The sequence below is a fragment of the Notolabrus celidotus genome, chromosome 1 (genome assembly GCF_009762535.1).
Source record: "Notolabrus celidotus isolate fNotCel1 chromosome 1, fNotCel1.pri, whole genome shotgun sequence".
Classification (NCBI taxonomy): Eukaryota; Metazoa; Chordata; class Actinopteri; order Labriformes; family Labridae; genus Notolabrus; species Notolabrus celidotus.
In genome coordinates this window covers 24,137,562-24,151,976 of record NC_048272.1, presented here as the reverse complement: position 1 = coordinate 24,151,976, position 14,415 = coordinate 24,137,562, and the positions used below count along the sequence as shown (strand labels likewise).

At 41.0% G+C, this 14,415-nt stretch overlaps 1 protein-coding gene across 12 annotated transcripts in view; it reads left to right on the top strand.

The window, feature by feature from the left end:
- cita (citron rho-interacting serine/threonine kinase a) overlaps positions 1 to 14,415 on the top strand; it is a 44,972-nt gene that overhangs the window by 16,729 nt on the left and 13,828 nt on the right. For 3 of the 12 annotated variants that reach the window (XM_034680018.1, XM_034679989.1, XM_034680079.1), the window contains exons 11-32: positions 1,395 to 1,500; positions 2,088 to 2,231; positions 2,416 to 2,535; positions 3,840 to 4,010; positions 4,237 to 4,290; positions 4,383 to 4,436; positions 4,680 to 4,820; positions 4,960 to 5,088; positions 5,640 to 5,735; positions 6,153 to 6,269; positions 6,964 to 7,073; positions 8,383 to 8,557; positions 10,132 to 10,329; positions 10,556 to 10,609; positions 11,049 to 11,258; positions 11,531 to 11,724; positions 11,847 to 11,982; positions 12,155 to 12,259; positions 12,511 to 12,651; positions 12,861 to 12,968; positions 13,061 to 13,256; positions 13,692 to 13,853. In XM_034680018.1, the coding sequence (XP_034535909.1) occupies positions 1,395 to 1,500; positions 2,088 to 2,231; positions 2,416 to 2,535; positions 3,840 to 4,010; positions 4,237 to 4,290; positions 4,383 to 4,436; positions 4,680 to 4,820; positions 4,960 to 5,088; positions 5,640 to 5,735; positions 6,153 to 6,269; positions 6,964 to 7,073; positions 8,383 to 8,557; positions 10,132 to 10,329; positions 10,556 to 10,609; positions 11,049 to 11,258; positions 11,531 to 11,724; positions 11,847 to 11,982; positions 12,155 to 12,259; positions 12,511 to 12,651; positions 12,861 to 12,968; positions 13,061 to 13,256; positions 13,692 to 13,853 (2,921 nt within the window). The remainder of the gene's footprint in view (positions 1 to 1,394; positions 1,501 to 2,087; positions 2,232 to 2,415; positions 2,536 to 3,839; positions 4,011 to 4,236; positions 4,291 to 4,382; positions 4,437 to 4,679; positions 4,821 to 4,959; positions 5,089 to 5,639; positions 5,736 to 6,152; positions 6,270 to 6,963; positions 7,074 to 8,382; positions 8,558 to 10,131; positions 10,330 to 10,555; positions 10,610 to 11,048; positions 11,259 to 11,530; positions 11,725 to 11,846; positions 11,983 to 12,154; positions 12,260 to 12,510; positions 12,652 to 12,860; positions 12,969 to 13,060; positions 13,257 to 13,691; positions 13,854 to 14,415) is intronic. The other 9 variants (XM_034680028.1, XM_034680053.1, XM_034680062.1 and 6 more) reach the window with 6 other exon arrangements.

The window sequence follows — 14,415 nt, the reverse complement described above, 5'->3', positions numbered from 1 at the left end:
AGAGAGCAGTGCTGCTTGCTTTCAGATTATTTTTAACACTGTGACTCAGTCTGAGTCAACTTTATTAAAAAGATCCCTCTGCAATATTTGTGAACTCATTCATGCAGACCCATTCATTTATTTACAACACTAATATTTCAGAGTTGTCTTCAGGCTTATCAAGAGGAATGTGAAGATTGTTTTTTTTTCCCTCTAAATTATTCCTAAAGAATGTTAAAAAACAAAACAATCCCCCCCCCCTTACATAAAGCAGAGAAATGAGTGCATCAGACTCACTCCAGAGCCCTTGGCAAACCAATCCAAAGCAAAGCATCACCTAAATTCTCCCGTCACATTATTTTGTCAGGAAAACAGCAATTACTCAAGGGACTAAGCTGCTTTGTTGATCATGTAGTCTGTTTCTTTACAAAAGAACTCTTATAAATACAATGAATTAGGCTCCTTTTACTTAATAAGCTTCACCAGATTTGAACCTTGTTGGTAGCCATAATCTAACCACCACATATTCCTCAGAGCTTTCCATAAAAAGGAAACTGTAGTCAATGCATACTTGTACACACTCTATTTTTCTCTCTGTCTGTTGCTCATTTTTGATGTGTGGGTGTTGTGTCTGCATTTCAGCCAAATTAATTACAGCTATGATACTAGCAAGGCTTGCTGTTGCTGTTTGACAGCTCTTTGTCATGGTATGAGATTGTTAATTACCCCTTTCTGATTCGCTGGCACGAATAGAGAATTTGTGGTATTTTAAATGTACTCTTTTCACTTCCACAGCAGAGAATATGTTTAGAAAAATTGCAAATATGATCTTAGTTTGTTGGTATCCAGTGACTCTGACCTCTTAAGGTAGTCTACAGCAGTAAACAATAGGGGTGTCTCAATACAACCTTTTCACTTCCCATACGGATATTGCAGCCTTGAGTATTGGCCGATACTGATATTAGCACGAATCATACATACTTTTATTACTTATTTTGTAGTATGGAATGTTAGAAAAAGCTTTATCAAGTGATATTACTCAAACAGAGAACAATAGTCAGCAACAGTAGGTATGAGAAAAACTAACCCATTTATTATTATATTATGTATAGTTTAATCGATAATGAATATGTGATCACGTGGGTTCTGCATGCTGGATCCAGGTGCTGCTGAATAGAAGTGCTGGAGCGGAGTCTGGAGTTAACTGCTTGTATGGGGATGCTTATATTGGAGGTCAATGTAATCCGATACTGTTTTTTTTTGCTGATATTGGACCGATATCAATATCAGATCGGGACACCCCTAGTAAACGATACATGTGCACCAAATTTATCAAAGTACCATGCCATATGAGGAACAAAGATTTTTACTGAAATAGTCATAAAGACCATCTCTACATGTGTCTCTCCCCTCAGGGCGGTGTCAGCAGGCCTTAACTCCCCTGCTAAGACCAACTCTATGGAAAAGAAGTTACACATTAAAAGCAGAGAACTACAAGAAACTCAAGACAAATGTCACAAGGTGAGAGTGCGTTTGGTTTGAGCCCTTTTCTTTTACCAGTGTCTCATCATCAGCCTCTTTGACAACGTCAGTTTTATGAAAGACGAAAGCATCTCCACCAATCAAGAAATAGGGGACTGGAGTAAGAGCACAGTTGGTAGATTGGAAAGTGTAAGGTTTTTTTGTAGCTCCATATTGTGGCACTTTGTTTTGAGCAAAAATGATTCCATATTGTTTTTTGTGTTACCAGATGTCCTGCATTTCTTTTCTTTTTTTCCTTTTTGACTGAACACAGATCAAGCAGGCTTCTGTTGCTGCTGTATGAATCCAAGTGAAGCTTGTTTTGTGTCAACAGTACAACCATGATTTCTAAAAACATTTCGAGTTGGTTTTTTAATTGGATTAATCAGCTAGCATATCACAATGCAGGACTAATGAACCTTTTTTTTTCTGGTTTAACTCACCACTGAATGAGTATTATATCTGCTGCCTTTGAGGCATCAGATGTTACATAAATAATTAGCATCTACTAACTATTATAAATGTGTTAACCTCCAGTTAAGCTGCAGTGATTGGTCTATCATTTCTCTTTCCACTGGTGGATTCAGATGGAGCAGGAGATCTCCAGGTTCCAGCGTAAAATGACTGACCTGGAGTCAGTTCTCCACCAGAAGGATGTGGAGCTGAAGGCATCTGAGACTCAGAGGGGCATTCTAGAGCAAGACCTCGCCACCTACATTACCGAATGCAGTGTGAGTCATAATAACAACTGGCAGTCTGAGTATATGTTGAAGAATAAAAAAATAACAATAACAATCTGACATAGCTTTGTGTTTTTTTCTCTCTTTGGTCTACCTATGTGCCACTTCCTTCCACACCTTAATAAAAGAGTATGGATTTGACTGAACTGCAGCCTTGATTTTTCTGTGTTTGTAGAGCCTAAAGCGGAGCTTGGAAGAGGCACGTGTGGAAGTCTCCAGAGAGGATGACAAGGCCATGCAGCTGCTGCACGATATTCGCGAACAGAGCAACAAGCTGCAGGAAATTAAAGAGCAAGTATGTAAATCTTCTCATTCCCATGGTCCTCTGTCCCCTCCTCCTCATCATGATAATGATATGGTGCATCCAGAGATTTTTTTTAGAAACACTTCAAGGGATTTAGAATAAAAGTGGAGGCTGAAAAATGCATCTATATTGTCTTCTCAAAGCTGTCACCCTATTTGAGGAAAGACATTCTGCAGTATCTTCTTCTGACTACAGAAGCTGATAAAGGTGGAGCTTAAGCCACAGGCAGATTTTGCTCTACTCTACTACTAGTATGTCCCTGTTACACAGAGAGGGCTTCCCCTTTGAGGACTCCCTCGTCCTCGGCTCACATTAAGGTCATCTCTACAGATGGCATTCCTGCAAGGTACAATCTGGAGGAGACTTTGATCATTGCTCAGGAAATTTTCTCTACTTCTTCCCGGGGGAATAATACACAGCAGGAACAGTTTTCTAATAAACACTAATGATTAAAATCCTGGATTAAAGTTTTACTTGTAAATGTTAAAACAACAAGAAATTCTGCTCTATAACCGATTAGGGATTTCATCCCTGGTGATTAAGACACATTCAAGTAGTCTTATTTAACTGTTTTATTCTTTTGTTTATCAGTTTTTGAACACAGGAAATGAAGGAGGGCAGAGTTTAGTAACATCAGGTTTTTTTATCAGCTAAAGCAGTTATTTCTCCTCTCACATTACATCTTAGAAACCTTAGTACAGTTGCAACTACAGCTGTAACTTTGTGATCCTTGAGTTGTTTCATTTAATTTTGACACTTTTAGGGATAAATGTTCATTGCTGCAGTGCACTGCAGCTCCTATAGATCACAGCACAATGAAACACAGTCAGCAGATCTGTGAAGTTTATCTTTGTCTGTATAGCATTGGCAGCAATTGTTGCCTGCATTAAGGGCTTGGTTCCACTGTTCATGCTGTGTCTCACAAAACCCCTGCTGCTGTTTTTTCTTGTCAAAACAAACATAAAACCCTGCTGGAGGTTTTCAGACTAAGTCGTTTTATTCTTCTTTAAAACAAGAGACAAACAGCTGATCTTGTTGCTAAGATGACAACAGCAGTTTGTCCCAAGCTTGTACAGAATTAGTGAGATCACAGCCCGAAGTCCTCAGGCATGTTTTAAAATATAAATGACTGAAATGTCATGATGCAATCAATGGTTCACTTCAATATACAACATGGTGTTCTACATAGGACAAAAAGTGCTACATCAGGGGTTTAACTGTGAGAAAACTTAACCTCAAATCATCATAAATAATTTCCCCACTGATGTTCGCTGTGTGCTTTTTAATGGTCTCAGGAGTACCATGCTCAGCTGGAGGAGATGCAGGTGACCATCAGGCAGCTAGAGGAGGACCTGTCAGCTGCTCGACGCCGCAGTGACCTCTATGAATCTGAACTCAGAGACTCCAGACAAACAGGCGAGGACCTCAAAAGGAAAGCTGTGGAGTATCAGCAGAGAATCCAGAAAGTACGTTTACACATCAGATACATACTGGTTATGTAAAGGAAATGTGTGGAAAAACATGCTGAAGAGCCAATTTACATGATACAATCCATAACCTGGAAGCTCTTGGGAATGCTGTGGGAACTATGGGAAGTGTATTGGAAACGTTTGCCCAGGCTGCTCTTCCTGTTCTTTTGTGTGTGGATTGTACCTTATTGATCAGTGTCTACTCTATGCCAATTATTTTCAGGCTAAAGAACAAGGCAAAGCTGATGTGGAGGAACTTCTCTCCAAACTAGAGAAGGTATCAAGTCAGACCCATCAGTTTAATCTACAAGCTCCAGGCTGTTTAAAATCAAGTTTCCTAGGTGAAATCCATCTGTTTTTTATCTTCAGACCAATGCTGAGCAGCAGGTGAAAATCCAGGAGCTGCAAGACAAACTGTCCAAGGTAAATCTATAATTGTCTTGTCTACTTTCAACATGTAGTGAGAAATGTTTATGTAACTATTCAGGCATCATATTTTCCACCAAATGAAATGCTTTTTAAACCAAGTGAATACAATTTATTTATCATCTGTTCTTATCCTCAGTTTAGGTTTGTGATTGTCTTTACAAGTATGAATTGCCAGAGCATATAAAGAGGACTGTCTTGTGATGCACTAACAGCCTTTGACCTCTTGACCTCCCACAGGCAGTGAAAGCGAGCACAGAAGCCACTGAGCTGCTGCAGAATGTACGGCAGGCCAAAGAGCGACTGGAACGAGACCTGGAGCGCCTTCGAGGCAAAACCGACTCCAGTGACACCTTAAAACGCCGCCTAAGGGAGACAGAGGTACCTGAGTAAACTCGCAATAATAAATAATGGAAATGTGCTAAATAATAATGGTTTCTTAATTAAATACAGTATCTGAACACAAGGCAGTCTTTTCTTTGCCATTTGCTTTAAGTTCTGTTTTTTTTTGTTGTGTAAGCAGGAGGGCAGGAAGACACTGGAGAACCAGGTAAAGAGGCTGGAGATGGTTGAGCGGCGGGAGAATAAGCTGAAAGATGACATTCAGACCAAATCCCAGCAGATCCAGCAGATGGCTGAAAAGATCCTGGTGAGAGAGCTGCAGATAAGGCTTGCTAATACTCTAAACCACTCTACCCCTAATTTCTCCCCCCTTGCCCACCCCTCCAATTCATGCAGCCCTCTCCCAGTACAGCGTCACCACTTATCTTGGAGCACACATGCACAGGATTGTGCTTAGAAAGCATTTGCTGACGGAGCACTAAGGCATGGCTTTTTAGTCTACTGGTGTCTTTTACAAACATTGATTTTAACATACCAATAATTGTACCAGTCACCATGAACAGGCAACGCCTCAGTCGACTTTTGGATTTCCAGCTTTTCAGTGCAAGTTTCCTCCTCTCTTTTGGTTTGAATATAATTGTCAGTAGTGTAGTAGTATTCAAAACAGCTCTAACACTGTTTAACACTGTTGTTCTGTATGTTGTGCTGTCCAGTATTTTGTAACTCAAGCAGTTGTTAATTAATAGTTCAATAATAGTTTTCATCATGTTTCAGACAAAAAAATAGAATAGAATTACCCTCAATGTGAGATTTTTGATGAGATGTGTCAAGTTATGTCTTTAATGTTACTCTCTGCAGGAGCTAGAGGAGAACCTCAGAGATGCCCAGTCGACGGCCCAGCGGATGGAAACTCAGCTGACTCAGAAGGAGAGGCTTTTTGAAGACAAGATAAAGGTGGGCCAGTCTTCTACAAACTCAATCTATCTGAGAGTTTCCAGTAATGGTATATATTATTTATTTTTGGGGTTTATTTATCAGGGGCAATATGTTTATATTACCAGAATTAGTGAGTTGTGTGCATTTTACAGTTAATATAGATTTTGCAAGAGCAGTAACTCCTTGCAGTCCTGTCATTTGAAATCAGTGTTGTTTTGTCATACAAGTCCGAGCTGTCACATGTTTTGCAGCAAGCTTTGACACCAAACTAATTACTGCTTCCACACCAGGTTGTACATTTATTACCATGTCAGTATTAGATATATCCCTTGAATAGTTGCTTCATCGCACAACAAATGACATATTTCAACCTCAGTGGAACCATGTCAAATAAACAGTAATGGATGAAATAAACACATGCTCTGTTGGACAAAGGTTCTGGAGGCCCAGATGAAGACTGATCTGGCTGACAAGGAGAGCCTGGAGGCCAGAAGAGCCCTGCAGGAGGAGGAGTCTAGAGAGAACTGCAAACTCATCAGTGAACAGAAAGCAGTAAGACACACTTCAAGCTTTCTAAAATATCTTAGCTGCAATCAGTACATTTAGTCCAGGCGTGGGCTTGGAGCCTGATTTACATCTCCTGAGAAGTTTTGCATTTTGTCTCTGTCTGAATCATGCTCTGTTTTATAAAATCAGGAGAAACAGAAGGAATGTGATTTTTCTTATACCCCTGTGACACTGTGTAGGTTCAATGCAATACATATAGTATGTCTTAGTGTGTTACAGTTGTTTGATGCCTTTTTCATTATCCTCTGAATTTGGTGTCAGAATTGGACAACTAGACTCCATCAGTGTGGTGTTTTTTTAACTTTACACGGTAATCTGTTAAAATGCTTCAGATGTACTGGAATGTACCGTTGGATTAAGTTGCAGTGTACTTCATGTTGCACTATAAAGCTTGGGCTCGAGTCCTAATCGGTTAATGCGGTAGAATTGAGGCAGTTAAGAAGCTTTTAGAGGCAGTCATCTGACATTGACAGGAGAAGATTCAGGCAACACCTTAATGGACTCTAATAGGATTTCTCTGCAGTATAAAATTCTATTTCCTATAAAGAATGTTTTGCTGAATTATGCGTACACACCATGACTGTCAGCAGGGTTTGGCTATCAATCAAAGGTGAACGTATTCTTGGATTTGAGCATGTTTTTCAGGGATGAATATTATTGTGTCTCCCTCTTCCTACAGACCATTAATGCCATGGATTCCAAGATGAAGAACCTTGAGCAGCGCATCGCTGAGCTGTCAGAGGCTAACAAGCTGGCCGCTAACAGCAGCATCTACACCCAGAAGAATATGTGAGTTAACTAGACCTTCTGCCCACACTGATTTTTTTATGAGGGCCCCCACCCACACCGACTCTGTCTCCTCCAGCCTCCAATAGCTTCATTAGTGTGAAATTACATCTCCCTGCACCATTGCCGATCAGCCTCCCGAGTGAATAAGCTGTTCATCATTCCTTAGGTTTAGATCTTGTAACAAATACATCTATGACAACTAAACTATTGTGCAGTGTGAAAAAGATTGCAATGATGAACTTGAAAGAATCATCACCTGAACTTGTGGTGTGTAACTCCTTGCTGTTCTGCCTGTAATTGTATTCACTTAACTTCATTAGCAACACTCTCGTAGCCATGTTACCATCCACCATATTCAGCAGTAAACCTCAACAACAAGCTGCCTAAACATGGTGGATCATTTAGTTGCCTGGGAGCTACATATTTCTCTCAAGAGATGAATAACATTGCTAGAGAGGGAATATAAACTTACCGGTACATGTTTCATCAACTGTACCCAAACATATCTAGAAGTAAATGCATTTGTTGCACTTTTGCTGCTAGGTGTATAAATCTCCAACTTTTTTTCACTGACACTTCAATTTAAAAGTTGATAATATCTCCAGGCCAGATAAATAGCAGAGTTAAGTACAAGTGGCAACCTCCGGTCTAAAAATATGAGTGCTAAAAACTGCAGTTCATCAAGGATCCGCTTGAGGCTGGCTCCGGAAGTACCGGAAACCACATACACACCAATTCATAAAGCTGATCCTTACAGCAGAAATAAACATGTTTACAGCCTGGTACAAAAGACGAGTGTAGTCTGGATAGATCATTTCACAATCGGCACACACTGTAGGGGGGGTGAATTTTTTTCTAACGCGTCAATTTCGAAGTTATTGAGATTACGAGTCTTCCAATGAGAGGCACAGCTGACTTGATTGACAGGCGGGAACACTGTAGCTGTTGGCGAGGAGGCTCAAAGCCCGCCTCTTTACGTCACAATCGCTTGACAGCAGCAATATGGCTTCCGTCGATGATTGGCCTCAAAACAGCTCTTCAGAAACAGATGGGTGACGTCACGGATACTGCTACTTCTATACAGTCTATGGTTAAGTGGGGCTTCAACTTATCCAACATGGTATAACAACATTTTGACATTCTTGTGTTAGCCATGACATAAATGTTGTCACTGTTTTTTTTTACAAGGTTTTATTTGCTGGAGGGAATAAGCCATGGCACATCAGCTTGCTTGTTCTGACTTGCATTTGAAAAAAATGTCTGTTTCTGAGTATTGAATGTAAAAGGCATGTGTGTTTATTTTTGTCAGGAAAGCTCAGGAGGAGATGATTTCAGAGCTTCGACAGCAAAAGTTCTATTTGGAGTCTCAGGCAGGAAAGTTGGAGGCCCAAAATGCCAAACTGGAAGAGCACCTGGAGAAGATGAGTCAGCAGGAGCAGACCAAGAGGACCCGTCTGCTGGAGCTGGAGAGCAGGCTGCGAGAGGTGAGGCAACAGGAAGCAGATACACTGCTCAAGATTAAGCAGTTCACTTTAACTGTCACACAGTGTGGCCTGGCATTATTACTATCCACTATCCAAGGGATTAAAGCAGCTGATCAGTGAGCGGGCTCAGATCTCTTTCAGATTAACAGCTAATTAAATACTGTAGGTCTTTAATGGCTTCTTTGCAAAATTACCACTAGACCTGTACACAAGCTGTTCCTTGATACAGTGGAGCCTTCATTTTTTATCTCTGTAAAATGTTGTTTGATTTGCCCATAACAGGTGAGAGACTTTAATCTTATGAAAATACAGCATGTCATTGAGGTCAAAGCCCCGATGTTGTAAAGAATCTGCCCCGCAGAAGTGTCCTTAGACGGATCCCATCTGTCTATCTGCTGTGGTCTGCAATCTGACCTCCCTTTGATTTAATGAAGCCAAACGTTCATACATTAATTAAAAGTCAAGAGGAAAAGTGCTTATTTTTTTGCCTATTTCAGCTGTACACTCACTCCTAAATATTTGATAATGCATTAGAGTTGGAGTTTTAAAAGTACATAATGTTTCTTCGTCCGCTGATAAAAGCATCACAGAATCCATTAGGCACCTCGGGAATGAACCTGTTCTTAGAAAAAAAAAAGTTTTGATGTTATTTAGAACTACAATGCAACCTTCTTCCTACCTGAGAGCTCCCTCTTCCCAGCTCTACTGTGAGCCAATGTTACCATTAGGCAACCTGCTGGCTCGATGTCATGTTTCTACCTCCACACATGCATCCCCACTGAGATGTGATACACAGATTGACACTAATTGCTGGCCTTGCTCGACCCTCTCATACAAACACACACCTTGCTCCCCCACATTAAAATATGTTCCCTGAGACTAGATCTACTATACAATCTGTCACATCTACACGTTACTCTGTTACTAGGCTCGTTATAAGCAATGAGTGCACGTGTACTTTTTAAAGAAGCTTGGAAAGGTTTTAAATTATTTCATTTCTTGGTCCAGGGATATATGAAAGTTTAGATCCAATTAGCAGAGCTCTTGTTTTTTCTTCCTGTACCGTCCAATTTTTGCACTTTCTATATCTACAAGTTTGACTCTTGTCTTCTAACATCCTCTAATTATTCCCCCTTTGGGCTTTCTTGTTATCCTGCCCTTTTGGCTTGTGCTTCTTCACTTTATTTGGATACTTTTCCAGCTTTGCTTTATTATTTTGCTGTTTTGGTCCTAAATTTGCAGCAGTTAAGAAAGATCACCAAAAAGTCTTGATGTATAAATATCCTACCTGTAATTATAAAATAACCCCTCCAAATTAATACCTACAATGTTTGCAAAACAGAGAGATGTAGGTCAGATTGTTTCAATCAGCCCTCTATGTTTATTTTTTAACCAGTATTTAGATTCTTTCCAAAATTCTGAATCACCCTGATCTCTTAAAACGCCTACCATCTGGCACTCTGAGTAGGTAAAAAAAAAAAGCTGAATATTAAATGCAAACACAATCTGTTTCAGGTCTGATTTACTCTGTGATAGGCACAGAGCATTAATTCATGTCCCTTTTTTCTCTACAGATGGGCCTAGAACATGAAGAGGAGAAGCTGGAGATCAAGAGACAGGTGTCAGAGTTGACCCTCTCTCTGCAGGAGCGCGAGTCCCAGATTAGCAGCCTGCAGGCTGCTCGTCTTGCCCTGGAGAGCCAGCTGCAGCAAGCAAAGACCGAGCTGGAGGAGACCACCGCTGAGGCTGAGGAGGAGATCACCGCCCTTAGGGTGAGACAAACAGATAAGAGCAGTCACTCAAAGAAACACAGGTGCATGTTTACATTTAGAAAACATATATTTAGATGGAGACAATCTGTACTATCCACACAGTGGAAAAGAGAGTTTGTGATTCTTTGCACTCTGATTTTAATAATGCTGCAGGCACTGTTCTTGATCTTTTCATGTAGTAGTTGTAGTTGTGGTTTTGCTCTTCATTTGCTCTTGTTTCTCACAGAATCACAGAGACGAAATTCAGCGCAAGTTTGATGCCTTGAGAGACAGTTGCTCAGTAAGTGCTGCCAAAGCTTTTTGTCTCTGCTGTCAGCAGCAGAAGAAACAAATCAAAGTGAGATGTTTGAATCGATGTTGTTTCATGTTAATCTCTGTTAGTTTATTCTGACGTAGCAATGTAGCATACTAGATCATGAGCAAAGATCCTCTGCATTGGGCTTTGTACAACTACATGTAGATGGGAAATATATTAACGCAAAATGGTCAACAAACCCCCACTTTTAATTTTCAAATAAAACGCCTCAGAGGTTTTTTTGTTAGTTTTTGTTTTTTTGTTTTTCCATTTTCCTACATAAAAACATATCTTTCTAACTGATAGGGTTTGGAGGTTCACCATCCGTGTAAGCATAAATTAGTGGCATTTTTAAACTGCGAATTACTTGAATAAATATCTGTTAAGTGCCATATGCAAGACTAACACCTCCCTCCACCTGCTGGTGTTGCCTCAGGTGATCACTGACCTAGAGGAGCAGCTCACACAGCTGAGTCAGGAGAATGCCGAGTTGAACCGCCAGAACTTCTACCTGTCCAAGCAGCTCGATGAAGCGTCTGATGAGAGGGAGGACCAGATGCAGCTCAGCCAGGAGGTAGACAGGATGAGGAGGGAGGTGGCTGACCGGGAGATGCACCTCAACAACCAGAAACAGGTAACACATACACACATGGTCCAAATCCTTGAACCTAAATGACCTGCAGTGCTGCATGTTCATAGATTTTGTTAAAAGTTAAAGATGTTGTAAATATCTGTTTTTGTTTTAACAGGTCACATGCTTTGTTTAAACTAACGTATCCTTATGTTTAGGCATTATATCACAGAGTTAGAGTTGAAGCCTGTATAATACTGATATTAAAGACATGCAGAGAAACACGAAAATCATGAAAAGCTGTGTAAGATGTTATTTTCATTTTTTTAACCAAGAACATTGAGACACTGAAGACAACATGCAGCATGCTGGAGGAGCAGGTGGTGGAGCTGGAGTCCCTAAATGACGAGCTACTGGAGAAGGAGAGGCAGTGGGAGGCTTGGAGAGGTGCCCTGGAGGATGAAAAAAGCCAAGCTGAGAGACGCACCAGAGACCTGCAGAGAATATTGGACAATGAGAAGCAGAACAGGTAAAAAGCAAACATGAACAATGGAATTTACTTACACTGTGTCAAAATGACTGCATTGCTTAATTTTACGTATACACATAAATGTATATTTATTGTGAGACCTGTTATAAATCTGGTTACAGGCTCCGTGCAGACCAGCGCAGCACTGAGTCCCGCCAGGCGGTGGAACTAGCAGTCAAAGAGCACAAAGCTGAAATAGTGGCCTTACAGCAAGCCTTGAAGGAGCAGAGACTGAAGGCTGAAAGTCTGTCTGACACTGTGAGTTACAAATCAAGTAATGGTGTAGTGAGTAATTTTGACCTTAGTTTAATCCCTCTATCTGTCTATAACTATAATCCAGCTGTGTAGCAACAAATATTTGTTTTATTTCTGAGAGACAAAATCCATAATGTTTGCGTGTAATTACAAATGCCCTAACATGGTCTTACAGCTCAATGATCTGGAGAAAAAGCACGCCATGCTGGAGATGAACGCCCGCAGCTTACAGCAGAAACTGGAGACAGAGAGAGAGCTGAAACAGAGGCTGATGGAGGAGGTAGAGAGTGAACTACAACTTGTCCCCAAGAGCTCGCACATGAAACAAAGGAGAGCATTTTGGCTCAGTGTTTATGTTGAAATGACCCATAGGGGTCCAAATACATGGCTTTAAATAGTTAAAATGGTTCCCTGTTTTAGACACATGATTGGTCCTCCTTTTCTTAAGCTAATTATATTATCTTCCAAATTGAAAGTTGTCTGATTGTCACCATTTCAGAGACCTCATTTAAATCTCTGTTCTTCCAATAGCAAGGGAAGCTGCAGCAGCAGATGGACCTCCAGAAGAGCCACATATTCCGTCTGACCCAAGGCCTGCAGGACGCCCTGGACCAGACAGACATGCTCAAGACTGAGCGCACCGATCTGGAGTACCAGCTGGAGAACATACAGGTGCTCAATGCAATTCTTTTGGAACTAGATGAAATTGGTTTTCTCTTGGAAGGGAAAGTCCAGATGAGATATTACAACAATGCAACTCATGTTGGCAAGTATTAAAGTGTCCCAGGGGGACCACAAGGATAAAGGGATGCCTCTCTCCACACAGGGAATTCTTTAAAAGTTGTTTTTCCTTCTCTGATAGTCTGTTTTCCTTCCTGAAGGCTGTGTACTCCCATGAGAAGGTGAAGATGGAGGGGACCATCTCTCAGCAGACCAAACTCATTGACTTTCTTCAGGCTAAAATGGACCAGCCCACCAAGAAGAAAAAGGTCTAGAAAAATGTTATAACAGCATTAAGTCCTTTTAGACTTAAATAAGCTTGTATCAAAAATGTGAAAGTGTATTTTTTCTCTCTTTTTAGCAGGGTATATTCGGGCGCCGTCGAGAGGATGTAGGCACGACCACCAATGGGGCACTGGGTCCACAGGTGCAGCCCGCTGTCCCCATGCAGTATGGTGACATGAAACTGGCTCTGGAGAAGGAGCGCTCGAGGTGTGCAGAGCTGGAAGAGGCCCTGCAAAAGATGAGGATAGAGCTGCGATCTCTCAGAGAAGAAGGTGGGTCCTAGCGTTAATAAGGGTCAGTCTTCATATCCTATAGCTTTCTTTGGCAGCAAAGAATCACATGACACTACCTTACACAGAGGAAGGATAAAGCTCTTCTCCAACCACACTGCATACCGTGGTGACGATAGAACTCTAGTAATTATATTTGTCTTCAAAACTCATAACACCATAAAGCATGATCTGCCATCTGATATAAGAAACAACCTAAGTCAGCTTAGGAAATCCTGCATTGTGCCTCCTCCCCTATCGTTTCCCAGACATCTTTGTCATTGTTGCCATGGCAGCATCTTGCTCAATTACCTAAACCAGCCAGGTCCTATGAGATTCATTTCAGAATCTATTAGTTTTTTTGGTCGTGGAGCCAGATATTTCCAGCTTAATGGCAGCACTGATCCAATATATGGTTGTTTTATTTGTTTGATACAGCGGCTCATTTCAAAGCCCAGGAACACGTGGCTCCTTCCACACCAGCTCAGGCTCGACATCAAATCCTCATGTCGGCTATTGTCAAATCCCCAGAACATCAACCCAACCCCAGTAGCCTGCTGAACCCCTCCACCCGCTGCAAGGAGACCTCCACCCCTGAAGGTGAGTCACACACAGAAAAATGAATTAACACATGGGAGGACTCAGTGCTCCAGCCTCGATCGAACCAAAAGTTCTTATTCAAAGCTGTAAAATGTTCTCCGGCATAAGTGTTCACCCTTATACTGTCAGTGTCAACACAAATAGACTGTTCACTTTTTGTCTGTGTGTTTGTTTATGTGTGTGTTCTTTCTATGGCCTGTCTCCTGCAGCAGGATTATGAGGTTAAATAGCAGTGGATAACTTTACTCTGTACATCTTAAACCTGAAATTCAAACCAGGGACATGAACATTAAAAAAGACACAGTTTCAAGTTGTATTCACTGTGAATTTATCCAGCTAACATTGTAATCCTGCCAAGGCCAGTATCACAAAGTGAGAATAGTGGATTAGGAAGGTTACATTGGTTTTAATCCAGGCTTTCCTGCGTTGCAAAGCAACAGTACCTTTTCTGTAGAGTTGAAACATGAAATATAACAGGTAGCAGATTCGGGGGATTAAATGAGATTTGGAAAACTGTTTATTTTGAATATAAATGAACACTGTTAAGAAAATGGAATAACGT